This window comes from Humulus lupulus, chromosome 8 (genome assembly GCF_963169125.1).
Source record: "Humulus lupulus chromosome 8, drHumLupu1.1, whole genome shotgun sequence".
Classification (NCBI taxonomy): Eukaryota; Viridiplantae; Streptophyta; class Magnoliopsida; order Rosales; family Cannabaceae; genus Humulus; species Humulus lupulus.
Window position 1 is genome coordinate 73,627,037 of NC_084800.1, and position 17,393 is coordinate 73,644,429.

General features: G+C 34.5%; 1 protein-coding gene across 1 annotated transcript; it reads left to right on the top strand.

The window, feature by feature from the left end:
* The first annotated feature begins 440 nt into the window (after positions 1-440).
* Positions 441-4,302, top strand: LOC133795626 (uncharacterized). The gene is made up of 4 exons (XM_062233080.1): positions 441-516; positions 1,043-1,906; positions 2,381-3,256; positions 3,949-4,302. Exons 1-4 carry the CDS (start codon positions 508-510, stop codon positions 4,300-4,302), a joined length of 2,103 nt encoding a protein of 700 aa, XP_062089064.1. The 5' UTR covers positions 441-507.
* The last annotated feature ends 13,091 nt before the right edge of the window (positions 4,303-17,393 follow it).

Sequence of the window (17,393 nt, forward strand, 5' to 3'; positions counted from 1 at the left end):
ACCCGATGGTCATTCAGGTCCAATGGCTACCCGATGGTTGCCCGATAATTATTTTGAATATATACACCCTTTAAGTACGATAATGGTACGATAGTAGTCCGATATATGCCCGATTGTTGGTATTAAGTTACTGCGGAGCTAATAGTACGATGGTACACGATGGTACCTATATGTGCCCGATACATGCCCGATCGTACGATGGTACACGATAGTGATAAAAAACATAAATAAAAACGGTAACTTTTCCCCTGCCCATTTCCCGTTCCCTCTCTCTGCTAAAACTTCACTCCCACAAAACCATCGAGCAACCCATAACTACCCTCACCCGACGCATCTCTCTCCCTCACCCACCCTCACCCGACGCATCTCTCCCCTCACCCGACGGTCTGAAAAACCCCCACCACCCGACGAAGGAAAACCCAGACCACCGGAGACCAAGCCTCACCGGAGACGAAGACGAAGGAAAACTCAAACCCCGAAGAAAAACCGACACCCCATTACGCAAAAATGTCTAGGGTATGTGTTTTTTTCAATTTCTTTTCCATTGGAAAATGTTATAGTATGTATTATTGAATTTGACTGTGTGAAATTTGACTGTGTGAAATCTGGTAAACCGTAAAATTTTGAAAAAAATTTATGGGTTTTTAAGAGGTACGATAGGGTACGATAGTGGGTCAATAGGGGTACGATAGTATTTGTGTTTTCTCATAACTTCAGGTTGAAGATGATTGTACGATAGGGGTACGCTAGTGGTTCGATAGGGGTACGATAGTTTGTGTTTTCTGATAACTTGAGGTTGAGGATGAAGGTACGATAGGGTACGATATTGAGAACAGATTGTTGTGTTGTTATAATCCGATGGTGTACGATGTGAGGTACGATAGTGAACGATAATGTTATAGTTCCAGTTTTTTTTTTTTTCATTGGTGTCTGATATGGTGCGATAGTGTCCGATAGTTGCTCGATAGTAGATTGCAGAATATAAAATTTGATGTTTTTTTTTGTTATTCTATTTAATTGGGTATTTATTTGTTTTATGCAGAACTTAAGACCTCCACAACTGATAGTTCCAGTAGAGGAACATTTTACGGGACGTATCACTTGGCGCGGCAGTTGGTACTTTCCAAAGATTAAAGCAAAAGTTATACAGTGTGGTTTATTGGATAGGGTGAAGGAATCCCCTTTCAAACAGTTCTTCATGGCAGAACCATTAAATTTTTCTGGTGCCTTAGTCCATCAGCTGTTGTTGCACAAATTCAGAGGGGAGAAGACTGACGAAGTCCAGTTTTATATTGGGAAAAAACGATGTAGATTTAGCCAATTGGAGTTCGCTTTAGTTACTGGTTTAAATTTCGAGGCCGGACTGTCTGAAGCTGAGATTAAAGCGAAGACCACTTCAGATCGGTTGATTCTTGAGTACTTCAATGGTCATTCCCCAGTGAGCATAGGGCAACTGCGCAGAACTTTTGAGAGTTGTCAAATAGTTGATGATGTGTACAAGATGGGTTTGTGTTTATTAGTAGAGGGTGTTTTGAAAGGTCGTGAGGAGAAGTTGATGGTTTGGACTGACATGCTGAAGATGGTAGATGACGTTGTCTTCTTTTTCCAGTACCCGTGGGGGAAGATATCATACCAGAAGTTGTTACAAACTTGTCAAAAAGACTTTGTAGAAATGAAGAAGCATTTACAGAAGAAGATTGAGAAAGGAAAGACTCAGAAGGAGGCCAAGTACTCTATTTATGGGTATGCTGCAGCATTACAGTATTGGGCTTTTGAGTCCATCATTGAGTTGGGTCAGGATTATGCTGTGAGATTGGGCCAAGGCATTCCAAGAATGATCAACTGGCAGAGCAAGGAGAAAGTAGAGATACACAAAGAGCAACTTATTAAGTTGTTTGCCAAAAAGGTGAGCTTTTACTTTACTTTTTAAATATTTTGAATGTTCTATATTTTGTTCTAGATATGCAATTCTATGGGTACTGCACGATAGGAATACGATAGGGTACGATTGTGGGGTTATTTTGTGGTTTTTTGTCAATTGTTTGAAAACTGGCTAAGGGGTACGATTTGGTACGATGATGGTCCGATTGGGGTACAATATGTATTCTGTATTCTTTATTAAAGTAGTTGTAGAGGTACGATAATGGTACGATGTAGTACGATGATGGTACGATAGTTAGCAAGTAATTCTCACTTACGGGTACGATATTGTTATGTTATGGGTACGATATTGGTACGATATTTGCATGATATGGGTACGATATGTTACGATTGAGGTACGATTGGGGTAAGATAGGTTACCATTGTTCATCGATGACAATTACTTATTTTTTATATTGTTTTACTTTCCAATCTAAATATTCATTGTTTTTTGTGGCAGTTGACAGTATACCCCTACCTGTGTGCCCGACCTGCTGAAGAACAGTATGTGAGGACCCTTACAGACAATAAAGCCCCATTGTATGTGGACATGGGGTTAGAGGAACTAGAGGTGGGTGCCGATGGACAGCCTACACAGGAAGCCTTACAGAGCCAGGCTGAAAAGCTTGCTGAAAAGTTAGCGAAGCAAGCAGAAGCAGCAAATATTTTTAAGGAGGTTCCACCACCTCCAGCACCTGAGGCACCTGAGGTTCCCCCATCAGCACCTCATGCCAGCACCTCCTCCCAAGCTGAGCAACCAGGCTACTCTATGATTTTGGCCAGGTTGGAAAAGGTTGAAGGGCAACAAAGTGCCCTTATTAAAGGTCAGTCCGAGATCTTGGGTCAATTGCAGAAGCTGATGACAATGATGGAAGATCTTAGTAGGCCAGCTCGAGATCCACACCCTCAGTCCACTAAAGAAGACCCTCAGTCTCCTGTAGATGAAGACATTCTCCCTAACGATTACAGACTTGATGATGTAGATGATCACATTTTTCGCACACCAGAGGATATGCAAATTACTGTAATCGGAGATACTAAAGATTCTGAGGTACAATTCTTAGACATAGCTCCACCAGCACCGGAGAAGAGGAGAGAAAGAAAGAGGCCTAGGTGGTTCGATGAGTACACTGCAATGAAGAAAAGGAATAAAAAAACGAAGACAGCACTGAATGTGGATCCATTGAGGGTTGTTGACGGAAAATTACTTATGACCTTTCACAAGTGGTTGCTTGGCACTATTGGGAATAAATATCCGAGGGAATGCTTCTCATGGACACATGATGCTGCTTGGTTCCTGAAACTGCATACTCCGAGGACATGGCTTTCTGACTCTGTAAGTTTTCTATAACTTCATAATTAAAAAATGTTGAAAATTTATTTAAATGTTTCTATATGTAGTGGTACGATATAGGTACGATGAGTGTACGATGGTAGTACGATATTTCTAAGTGTAAAATTATAAACTGTTTATATTGTCAATGGTACGATGGTGGTACGACACTAGCACGATAGGGGTACGATATAATTTGTTAAGTAGTTACTATTAACATCGTAATTTTAGAATTTGTAGTGGGACGATATAGGTACGATGGTAGTACAATAATAGTTAGTTTCTATATGTTAACTTACTTTGTCAATGGTACGATGATGGTACGACAGTGGGACGCTAGTGGGTACGATGGTGTATACTACCGTAGTTTTTGCCATAAAGTTACGATGATGGTACGACATTAGCACGATATGGGTACGATAGAAGGTTTTATTGTTGTTATTTAGTTACTATATATTCATGTACGATTGGGGTGCGATTATGGTACGATTAGGGTACGATAGTGACTATATTCATGTTTGATAGTTTTTTGTTTATTTATTTTGGTACGATAATGTGGTTACTGACTTAATTTTACTTTAATGTAGCATTTAGATGCAGCATTCCATCTCATGAGGAGGCGTCTAGAATTTTATCCTAACGTGTACCCTCAGAACTGTGTTGTTATGCCTACAATTTTTCCCGAATCATTGAAGGCTCGGTGGGACGCTTTTCCAGGTTCTGACTACTCTAGCTTTAGTTGGGATGACAGTATATTGGACCTGGCTAGGGGTGATGCAGTCCAGTTCTTACCGAGTTGGCAGAACAAGGAGTTCATTTATTTTGCCCTCTTCTTGAAAGACCAATTGCATTGGGTAGCTGTAGAGGCAGACCTGAATGGGTGGATGCTCAACATCTTTGATTCCAGTATTGGATCAATTTCCGAAAACGATTTGATCAGCTTGATGGTTGACTGGTGTACCATTTTCCCGTCGGTCTTGCGACAGTCCGGTTTATTTGAGAACCATGATGTTATACTCGCGCCTCAGTTGACAGCATCAGAGAGCTAGGTCAGACCCTTCGATTGGAAACTCACTCCATGTGAATTCGTACCGCAAACAAAATCCAGGTGAACTTTATTAAATATCACATATTAATTATTATTTCTTAATTACAAAACTTTATTAAATTATTGTTTATTTTCTAATGCAGTGGCGATTGCGAATGTTACGTAATTGAGCATATTGAACATAAGCTTCTACAACTACCATTTGATAATGTAACTGACAATAATATGAAACTTTTTAGGCAAAGGTGGTGTGTAGACTTATTCTACCAAAACTTATGTTGAACGGTCTTAATTTTTTTGAATTGTATAATTTTTTTGATTGCTCTTTTTGTAATTACTACATTTTAATGTGTTTAATATTTGCATCGTACTATCATCGATCACTATCGTACTTTATCGTACCCTCACATGTCTCACAAATTTCACGAAACTGTACTGAAACCATACCATCGTACCACTATCGGACCACTATCGTACATTATCGTACCATAATGTCACACATCAACTATCGTACTACATCGAGCAACGTCGTACCATATTGTAAGATACATTTAAATAATCATACAACAAACGATATCGTGCATTGTCGTACCGGCATCGTGCACTATCGGACCAACACTGGATTATTACATATTTAAGAGTTTCATAATGGAGAAAAAAACAGAAAAAAAACCTGCAAAATCCAGCACATAACAAATATTATTAGTTCAAGCAGAAATAAAACATAATAGGTCAACTAGAATACAAACAAAACAATTTAACCTCGGTACTTGCAAGACGCTTTGTTGTGCCCTTTACCACCACACTTGCTACAACATCGTTGTATCACAACCTTGTCTCCATTAGAAGGATATCGATTTTTCCTAATTCGTCCGACCTTTTGCTTCTTCGGTCGGCCTACAGGTTTCTTCTCAATCGGTACTCCAACTTGAATGTTCTTAATGTCTTCAGGCAATTCCCAATCATCCTCATCACCAACTGGCATAATTGTCCCCTCATATGTGCTCTTCCAACACTCTCTTGTGTAATATTGAGAGCACAATGCGTACATGCTAATATTTCGTTCTTGAGCAGTAGCACATGCATGTGGACAAGAAATCTTCATGATTTGGAATAGGCCGCAACTGCATGTTCGTGCCTCCAAATCAACTATACCACCGCTCTGAACTGTTCCTCCGGGGTGGACATTAAATGTATAAGGTCCAGCTCTATCGACGCTTAAGAACCGAGATTTCTCAAATTGACATGACAAGTCCCCCTCCATAACTGGTGATAGAGACGTGCTACACTTTTCAGCGTTTTCCTTTCGAGTAGCAAACCATGTTTGAATAGTAAACCTGATGAATTCAACAAAAGTAGTGATCGGGAAGGCTCTTGCATCCTTAGTTTTGCTGTTGAAACTTTCAGCCCAATTACTTGTCATTACATTGTAACGGCCCCCTGGAAAGTACGCACGAACCCATCTTTCAAATCCAATGCCCTCAAGATATAGTGCAACTCGAACATCCATTGTTTTTATATTCTCAAATTCTCTTTCAAAATCTGTCTTCTTATACGAGTATGCACAACTGTAAATATGATCCGTGAAGCAATCAGTCTTGAACTTGCTAGCCACGTTCATAATAATGTGGTGGTAGCATGCGCCGTGGGGTGCATCAGGGAAGACAAGTTCCAAAGCATGAACAATGCTTTGATGCCTATCCGATACGAATGCTAAGTTCTCAACATCACCAATCGCTTGTTTCAACTTCCTCATGAAATAGGTCCAAGAGTCGTGGTTTTCACTGTCAACTATTGCGAAAGCAATCAGAAATATGTGGCTGTCTGAATCCAATGCCACGGCACACAACATTTGGCCACCATACCTAGTTTTCAAGAAGGACCCATCAATACATATAACAGGTCGACAAAACTTAAATCCCCGCCTACAAGCACATAGAGAAAAAAAGCAATACTTGAAGCGACCCTTGTCTACCTTGAAATCAATAATGGAATCGGGATTGTTCAACTGCAACATGTGCAAGTACCCAGGTAACTTCGAATATGAAGCTTCAGGCGTACCCCTAACTATGTGGAGTGCCTTCTCTCTGCATCTCCAAGCCTTCTCATAACTCATTTCGATCCAGAAAGAATTCTTCATATCTTCTCTTATTTTGGAGGCTAAATAATTTGAACCGTTAACTGAGAATTTATCCTTGATCAGTTCGGCAACTACCAAAGGTGATGCTTGACGGTTATCTTTTTTTCGAACATCGAGGGAACATGTGTGTACATTTTCAAATGCTGTCACCTCGAACATGTTAGAAAGTTGTTTCTTCTTCCCTCTTAACCTCCACCCACAATCAGGATCCTTGCATGTAATGTACCAAACATCAATACCAGACTTCTTAACTATAAAGTCAAATCCCTTCTTCATTGCAAACAAGCCAGTAACCTTCTTTAAATGTTCCTTGTCTCTAAAAAACTTTCCTAAATGAATCTCCCCGCCCGATGTGCCACCCATAGATATATAGTGACTATTATCCTCAATGTCTTCTCTTGTAAACATCTGAGCTTTGAATTTACTATAATATGTCGAAGAAGAGAGTGGATTACTAAATTCTCTAGCATCATTTGTTCCGTCTGGACGACTACTACTAGTACCAGGTGTTTGGCGATCTTCTCTACGGGGTCTACTTCTACATGTTGTTTACCTCGGTATTTGGTACGACAATGGACTCAGGCTCAAAGCTTGAGAACGGACCTCTGTTTCTTGGTTGTCTCTTACATCATCATTGCAATCAAAATCATCTTCAGGGTCAGGACAATCAGGAAAATCATCATGAAATGGCATCTGTGCTACATGATCAACTGTCGGTATGAAAGGGTTTGATTCAGGTACAGCAGTGGCTACCAGCACCTCCGGATTTGTTTCTGGAACATAAGTCCCAACCTCACTACGAGTATCCTTAACAGTTGTAACGCCCTGGCTACCCCAGAACAGTTACGGTGAACGGTGAACCGGAAATTTGACCTGTTACCCGAGTCCTTTGGTTAAAAACGTGATCTAAGTATCATTAACAGGTTAAGGTGTAAAACCAGTAAAAAGGAAAGGGCGTTTTTCATTAAGTATATAAACTGCTCATGAGCCTTTTTAAAATGTTTACAAGTAGTTCAAGTTACAAAAGAGTTGCTATAGTCCCATATATACAATCTCCACCGGCCTAAGCGGCAAAAATAGGGAAAACCCCTAGTCCCTCTAAGAACTCCTTGACCGTGGCAGTCAAGCGGCCCTGTATGTACATCACATCGCCCAAGCTCTCCACTCAAGGTTGGCCAAGCTTTTCCTTTCCTTTACCTGCACCACGTAGCACCCATGAGCCTCGGCCCAGCAAGAAAACATAACAAAACATGATATAATATCAACAACGATCATAATAACCACTCAGGACTGTTAGTCCAACAAATAGGTGACAATAGCTAAAAGTCACAGTAATGAGCATCGCTCCCTCTTGCCATGTGACGATAGGGTCACCAGGGCTTAACTGAATAGTGATTCATTTATAAGTTCGTTTAGGACAGGTGCATGGTGATTAGTCACCAACATAACCTTCCTCACGACTCTGGAGTCGAAACTATGGACAACGTCCCTTAGCCATGTGACAAACAGTCACCGGGGTCTCATACCTTGGCTATATTCATCTGGTTGTAAGCCAGGCAAGCGCTTATAAGTTTCTCGACCCTAGGGTCGGTCTGGCATTAATGCTATAGAGCCATTCAATGCATGAATCTCGACTTTAGAGTCGGTCCCTGACTAGTCAGTGTCTCAACAGATAAACAACGCTCAACAGCATTTAATATGCAATCCACGTCCATATATATCAACCAACATGCCTCAATTTCAAACCATGCATGTCATATACCTATACAGGGTGCAACTGTATTCATACACTGTTTTCTTACCTCTGGTTCGAGTGAGTATTATAATATGAACGACCCCTGAGAACGATCAATCTTTAACTTCCTTGACGGCACCTGGTCATAACCAAAATATAGGATTCATCAATAAAAATGATAACCGAGGGTTCCCAAACCAAATCCCAGCCCCCGAGACCTCAAAAACTACCCAACCGGGTACTAGGTCCAACCCCGAGGCCTATGGTTTGAATCCCTAAGCTAAAAACTATTTTCTAGCAAATTTGGCCTCTTGGGCCGCGGCCCCAAAAAGCCGTGCCGCGACATGCCCCTAAACCTCATCTGCCAGACGCACCTGGGCCGCGGCACACAAAAGCTGTGCCGCGGCACCCAGCCCAGTTCAGCCTAAACCCCACGCTCAAACCAGATTTTCTCCCTGTTCGTTTTTCTCTCAAACAAGCCTCTCAAACCATCACAAAACCTCCTCCAAACTTGTAATTAAACCCCCAAACCTTACCTATAACACCTCCTCACCAAAACCCAATCAACTAACACCAAAAACTCCCTTTAATCCTCACTCCCCACATCAAAATCCATGAGTTAAAAACCAAAACGAAAACAGAGTACTAACTGAAATTAATGGCCAAAACTCACCTTGAGACTAGCTTAAACCTCCCACACAGGCTAACACAAGTGCTCCAACCCAGCCTTGAGTTCCTCTAGCTTGAATTATCACCAAGAACACAAAACTCTCAAAGAAGCAATGAAGGAGATGGAGCAAGGAGGATGTACGGGAATGGAAGAGGCAAAACTCTGTTTTTACTCTGTTTGTTCTACAGCCTTCAGCCACTAAACCTTATATAAATCCTCACTAAAATGACCAAAATGCCCTTAAACCATTTCAAGCCTCTTAAACCAACCCAAGGGCAAAATTGGTACTTCTAGCTTAACCCGTTAATCATAATTAACGCTTCCCAATTCCCGCTAACCTCAAAATCCTCAAACGCCAATATTTCATAACCCGTTACCCTAAAATCCCCGGTAACGCTATAACCTTTTAATTCACCCCGAAACTCACCCCGAGCCCCGAGCTCAAACCTGTTATGACCAAACCGATAAATCATGTTTAAGAATCGTCTCATGTCGAAATACTCGAACCAATCCACATTATAATGTGGTCTCACAATATATCATTAACATACAACAAATATTCAATCATACCCTCAACGGGCCAAATTACCATAATACCCCTGTAAACAGATGTGGACTCACAAGCATGCATTTAACATCATATGATAATATAATTCTCATAAACATGCATAAACACATTTAATGGCATAATTAAACAGTTATGGCCCTCCCGGCCTACTAATCCAGCCAGTAACCATAATAGGGAATCCGGGGCATTACAACAGTACTTGGTGGAGGATTACGATCAACAATGATATTCTTCTCCACCAAAGTCACAAAAAGGGGAACAAATTCATCTGGCTTCTTCAAAAGCATTGACAAATATAAGCTTACACCCTTGTCATTCCTTATAAGTTCAGGCCGATACATTAGCCCTTTCATGTACTTATAATTCACTTCTAATTTCAGGTCATACTGCACTTTGTCAACCTCCAGCTCTGAGTACAAAAGTTCAACAAGTTGTGAGTAAGTTATGTCCTTCTCCAACTCGAACGTTAAATTTTCGGCTCCATTAAAAACCCAATCTCTACCTTCACGCTCCCAAACACCATTATACATCAAGTACGCGAACAAAGTTGACCTTATCATGTACAAAGAAAAAAAAATCAGTAAATGGCAACAAAATGTCGAAATTTAGTTCGACATTTTTTATCATCGGGCCATATCGGGCGGTATCGGGCAAAGGTTTATTTATGTTTTTAATCACTTAAAACAATAATATCGGGCAAGTATCGGGTACCATCGTGTACCATCGTACTATTAGGTCCGCAGTAGCTTAAAAACAAAAATCGGGCATATATCGAACTATTATCGATCCATTATCGTACTTAAAGGGCGTATAGATTCAAACTAATAATCAGGCAACCATCGGGTAGCCATCGGACCTTTATGACCATCGGGTAACCAAAACTATCGAGCAACCATCGGGTTGCCATCGGAACTTCGTCCCTAACCTTGAAACTCAACAACTATCGTGCCCATATTGGGCATCTATCGGACACTATCGGGCATTTAGAAAAAACTCAGGTAACAAACAAAAAAACGCAGATTTTCACAGAACACGATTTTCACCCAAAAAACAGCAAAAAATACCAACAAACTACAGATCCAACATCTAAACAGCATTCTAAACCATAAAAACAACCAACAACAACAAGATTCAAAGAAAATCACTTACCCATTTAATCTCTTCACTATGAGCAAAAATAACACAAAGCTTAGTGTTTCTCCTCAAACAATCCACAATGTCCGAATGTGTATCTTTCTTGCAAGATTTTAGTATGGAAATCTTGTGTGTAAAACTTATGGTGAAGAGAGAGTGAGAGAAGAATGTATGGTGAAGAGAGGTAGAGAGGAAGAGGGAGAATAGAGAGGAAATGTGTTATGAGAAGGGTATTTTTGGTATTAAATGAAAGATGAGCATTGGTTTCATATGGTAGTTAACTTTAGTTCAAATTTTAATTATTAAGCTAATATAAGCATGATTAATCAAATTTCCCTTTTAATTTTCCGCTTCAGCCTCACAACCCTTGAAAGCCTCCATTAAATATCCCTATAGAACACTGTTTTTTTCTTCTTTTTTATAACCTATATAATATAACAATTTTAAAATAGAAATAATAAATTTACTAGATAAACATGTATTCATATTGTTGGCGTTTAAAATAGTTAATCAAAGGTACATAAAGGTGTGATTGGTAGTTGATTTGGAAATGATTTTATGATTTTGAAAACTTAAAATTTGTGGGACCTACCAAAATATATGATTGGTATATTATTTTTTAAAACTATATCCTAATCAGAATTCTAATTTTGTGTTATAATTTAGAAAACAAAAATTTCGCGTTTTCTCTGTTTTGTGATTTTTTCTCCAAAAACCTAAAATCAAAATCAGTTTGTTTGTTCTCTCTACTCCTATCATCTGTATCATTGCTTGTATTTTTTTTTTTACTAATTTTTATGACTTGATTATGTTCCCACTAGTAATAAAATGTTTATGAGATATTTTATGACATTTAGGATGCCCAATTAAAAAATAAGTCATGCTGGCATTTTTATAGATGACAATATTATTATGAATTTAATCAATAATTATTATTAAATTTTAATTTATCAATATAATTAAATTTAACTTAATTAAATCTATTGATAAATCAAAATTTAATATTATACAACCTATGTATATAAAATATATAAAATTAAAATAATATTTATATTCAGCTGTTCCAATCAAGTATTCAGTTTCTGTTATATTTTCAAATTTAATACCAAAGACAGATTCATTTTTTTTAAAACTCAAAAACAGTTTACTGACATTGAACCAATCACATTTTCAGAACACATAATTTTAGTCACTAAATTCAGATTTTCATTTCAGAATTTTACTTTTAAAAAATACAGTTTTCTAATCGCGAACCAATCACACCCTAAATTTCTAAGAGAAAGACATGTACTAGAAAATGTAATATAAATGAAAATAAAAGAATTTGTGCAAAAAAAAAATAAAGAGAGAAAAATTTATAGTGATTCAACTGTCAGAAGCAATTTTTATGGTTACTAGGGGTGATATGCATTGCCCCTAAAACTATTTTTCTGTAGTGTATAATTTCGAGCCTACGTCCGCTGTAATTTTTCACTAGAGAAAAATTGATTACAAATAAGAGAATTGTCAGATTTAGAATGATTGAGAATTAATGTCCCTTTTACAAATGAAGCCTAATGGTAATTTGATAATTTTGGAGTTATAAATATTTTGTGAATATCTTATCTTGTTAGAATATAATAGATTATTTAAATTCAAATGTAAATGTAAATGTAAATGATTTGAGTTTAATTTACAACAATATTGGCTAAATAAGGCATTTTATAATATTCTGCTGACATCATCAACTTTTGGTCATGTGATATAAATATATCTTTTTAACACACAACACATACTAACAAATTTCAAACTAAAAAGAAGAAATTAAATACACTACCATATGTACTTTAACCACTTTTACTTTGTCTTAGCTTTTATTAAAAAAAAATATGTAAATATAATTGACTGTTTTTTATACTAAGAAAAATATCGTTTTGATCTTTTCGTTTGGCCAAATACTCATTCGAACCATATCTTTTGTTAAATTAACTTTTAGACACCTTACTTTGCAAAATTAATCAAAATAATACTTAGGTTTGATTTTAGTCTAATTATTTTTTAATATAATCAAAATTCTCTCATATTTTATTGAATGTTATTTAGTATTTTTTTTTCCTTCCAAATTATGACCTATACGTACCTTCTAATTTTTTCAGGTCGCTAAAAATTATCCCCAAACTATTTAATGTATTGTAAAGTAGACTTTCGTCCAATATTACTAACAAAATAGTGACGTGGTTCTTTACTCTCTAATATGTATTGGCTACGTTAGCGCCAAATTTGTAATTTAAATTAATTAAATAATCAAAAATAAATTTTAAAATAGAAAATAAATTAACATATTTTACAATAAAAAAATAATTAAAAATTAACATGAATATTTTATAATTGAATAATAAAATTTAAATATAAAACAATAAAAATAAATCTAATAGAACATTCAGGTTATATTTGGTAAAAATTTTGTTTTTGAATTTTTTAAACACAAAAATATTAAATATAATTTTATTTATTTTTCTTTATTTTAAAATAATAAAAATATGTTTGGTAACTATTTTTGTTTTTTATTTTTAAAAACAAAAAATAATAAACGCGTTTGATAACTTTTATTTTTATTTTTTATTTAACAATACAAGGTGTTGATTTGAAAAAAAAAATCAAAAAACAGTTTAAAATTTATTTGAGGGTGAACAAATTTTATTTTTAAAATTTAATAAATTTTAATTAAAATTTTAAAAAATAATAAATAAAAATAGAATTACCAAACATATTTAAAATTTAATTATCAAATTTTTAATTAATTAAATAAAAAATTATTTTTTTAATTATTACCAAACAACACATCAGTTAATCATTTTTTTTCTTCTTCTTCGTCTTCGTCATCTTGTTCTTCCTCTTCGACATATCTACTAGCCCAGTAACCCCAAAAACCTAGCCATATCTTCCCCGGAAATCTAAGCCCCAAAATATCAGTGTTGAGTATATCACAACTTTGGGCTGATGGAAGGCAAGCTCATCAGATGACGACGGTTGGGGTCGTGTGCAAATCGGTGGACTTGGCAGAGTTTTGGGGATCTCGATTTGGTCGAGGGCTCATCTCTGGGCACCGTGGGCTCCAAACCCAAGATCTAAAATAAAATCTTAAATCCCATTCTTGAATCCCAAATAGCCTATGATTGTTCACCATATCATTGTATCAGTCTATTTATGTAGGCAACAAAGATTCAATGAGGTTAAGGATGATTTTTTTTTTCAAATCGATGGGGGTGGGGATGAAAAGCTTTCGAATCTGTGGGGTTGAGTTTTTATGGGTTGAAGAATGTTGTATTGAATCTGATTGAGAATGTTTTTTATGGGTTTTACCCCGCCAAACCCAGAAGAAGATGAAGAAAGGTGGAAGATGAAGAATCTGTACCAGAAGAAAAAGAAAAGACAAAAAATAATTTTTATTTTTATTTTTATTTATTTTTATTTTTTGAAATTTTTAATATAAATTTAATTAAAAATCTTTTTTTTGTAATTTTTAATTATTTAAAATTTTAAATTACACATATAGTGCTGATGTGGCCAATACATATTAGCGAGTAAAAGGCCACGTCATCATTTTATTAGTCATATTGGACGGAATGGACGAAAGTCCTACTTTACAACAATGTGAATAGTTTGGGGAGAATTTTTAATTACTTGAAAAAATTAGGAGACACGATAATGTATAAATCATAGTTCGGGGCCAAAAATCAAATTTTAATTATATTTCATTTAGAAAATGAAAGATAAAAAAATATATATTAATTAATTAAAATTTAAAATAATTTGATAAAATATAGAAAAATTAAAGTAAAACAAAAAAATTAATATATCTCCTAAACAAAAACAAAACAAAAACTTCATTAAAACTTAAACAAAATGAAATATTTCTATCTAAAAAAAACACTCTTTTAATTTAATGAAAATAAAAAATATACATTACATCTCTTCTGTATAAAAAAAATGTGTATTTAACGGTTTTGGTTGGTTTTAACGGTTTTTTGTTAACATTAACATAATATTATAAATATTTAACGGAATATACCTTTAAAATTAATTAAAAATAAATATTTATTAATTATATTAATTTAAATTCAAATATTATAAAATATTATTATAATAATATTTAATACAAGACTAGATTTTTAATAATTATATTAATATGAATTCAAACAGTATAAAATATCATTATTATAATAATATATAATACATAATTTTTATTTTTATTAAAAAATTTATCATTTATATTTAAAAAGAAAATATGTTATTTTTTTATTACTCATTTAACTTATATAAATATATATTCATATTAAATATCAACAAATATTATAAATATATTATACATGGGTGTCGTGTGTATATAAATAGTATAACTGTGAAACTACATAAAAAATTATAATAACATTTCTCTTCTATTAAGAATAAGAAGGTCTTTTCTTCAATCATTGAAATGTGATTTAAATTATATCATGAATATTTTGTACTTTAATATGGTAGTTTGTGATCTAAAAGGTTATCATATTAAAAAAATTAAAAAAAACAAAAATAATATTTATTTAATTATTATTTTAATATATTTATGTCATTCTTTTATATATAATATTGTTTATTTATTTAAAAGTCATATGACAATCATAAAAACTTAACAAAAATAATTAGTAAATTTTATATATATATATATAAAACTAAACAAACGTGCATTAAAAGTTGTTTGCACATAATCAAAACTAAAAATGTGAACCTTAACTCTAATTCTATCCTTCTTCTTTCTTGGAGGTGGTCGAATTGGTGCAAGAAATAACTGGGCTGGCTGAATTAGTGCGATTTGGACCTTGGGGGTGCGAAGTTGGTGCAAATATGGTGAGATTGATAGGGGTATGGTGCGACCGGCTAGAGTTGGGGCTGTTAGAATTTTCTAATACACTCAAATAACATGAATAAATAATAATCTCCAACACATAATCCAAAATCATGTCATTATAAATGCATATATGAGAAATCCTAAATCATGATTCTTTAGATCCTTTGCTAAATTAAAAAAGAAGATTAACACAAGAGCGGAAATACTAACCTGATGCCATTGTTGGAGATTGCATAGAGGGTTTAGATCTTCCTATATAATATGTATCTCTATGAGAGAAGAGTCTATCTTTTCTCTTCTGTTAATGGGATGACAGACAGAATAGAATAATACATATATATATGGGACCACAACCCTAATTTATAATTAGTGATTTCCAATTTTGCCCATTATAAAATTAAAAATTTACTTTCCTGTTTCTACACATTAAATCCATGACACTTTAATACCCTATGATATTTATAACATAATTGGTCACTTAATTTTATATCACACTTTATAATAGCATTATACATTATACATATGTGCCCATAAAATAAAATTTTAATCCAACAGGGGCACCACAACGAAAGGTAGGTGAGGTAGCATGTCAGGGTTCTTTCTCACGACGATAGGGTCCTAGGTTCTGCAAGTTAGGGCGACGAGGTTATCATTGGGGTTGCATCGGGGTTAGGTTCTTTTCACAAGAGCAAGAGTTTGTATTGAGGTGAGGAAGCATTGGAGTGATATATTTTGGGTTATTCTTAGCTTTTATGTTGAATCACATAATTAAAAAAAAAAGTAGAGAAGTAGAGATTTTAATATGTGGCTGTCAATTTCAAAATATTGAAGAATTTATGTGAAATATATTTTTATGGTCAGGTATCAATGGATAGAAAGTTAATTTGAGTGGAAGAGTAGTGGAATTGCATATATGTTCTTAGGATTGGCCAATTGGTATATTAATTTATATGTTATTGTAATTCAAATAATGCTCCTCCTATTCTTTTTCTGTTCCCCTTAAATTTGATGTACTATAATAGTACATCAATTTCTAAATTTTATGTACTACCACAGTACGTACCAATTTCTAACGTACGAACTTTGTTAGTATGAAGCTTTATTTATAAGAATTATGAACACTTTGAGTTGACGTGATCGTACTGTTTGTTTGGTTACTCAGCTGCGCCTCCCAACTACCTAATTTCTTTTTCTTTTCTCTACCAAATCTCAAATAATGATACTAGTAAACGGTTTTTTCAAATATAGTTTTTAATTATAGCTAAGCTAATGTACCTACTCAATCTTAATTACTTATTATGTCATCGTTTTCGTAGAGACATTAAATTTAAGGCCTAAATAATTATTATTTCGCTACCGCCTAAATGTTCGTTGACAAAAATTTAATGCCTGAATCACGCCTAATCGATGCACTGACAAAAAAAATTAAAAATTGAAAGATAAGAAAATATTATTTAAGTGGGAGTTAAGAGTTACTCAAGTCATAAAATTGTAGTATTATGGAAATTGTATCCATTTATTATTAAAAGTACATATTTTAATATTGACACATGAATGAATGTGTGCATAAATAATTGTTTAAAAATAAGGTTTATGACTTTTTAGATTTTGTGTTTTGATTCATTATCTGTTTGAATTTTGTGTTTTGATAAATTATTTTTTGGACCTTATAATTTCTAAAATAGTTCAAATAGATCCCTAAATCCGATTTTGATAAAAAAAATTTGAACTAAAATCATAAATAATTTATCAGACTAATAACTCAGAACCAAAATATAGTCATTCTGCCTAAAAAATATATTGTTATATTCAATTTTTTGTTCATCAAAATTAAATTTAGAGACATATTTAAACTATTTTATAAAATACAAAATCTAAAAAATAATTTATTAAAATATAGTATCCTAAAAATAATAAATCAACAAACCATTCCAAAAAAAATTATCAATCATAACTCATATAATCAAAGAGGCAATTC

Bases quoted from the DNA above. Each gene is read 5' to 3' on its own strand.
- LOC133795626 (XM_062233080.1), top strand. The intron at 1,907-2,380 runs GTGAGCTTTTAC...TTTTTGTGGCAG, and splicing joins TTAAGTTGTTTGCCAAAAAG to TTGACAGTATACCCCTACCT. The intron at 3,257-3,948 runs GTAAGTTTTCTA...GAATCATTGAAG, and splicing joins GGACATGGCTTTCTGACTCT to GCTCGGTGGGACGCTTTTCC.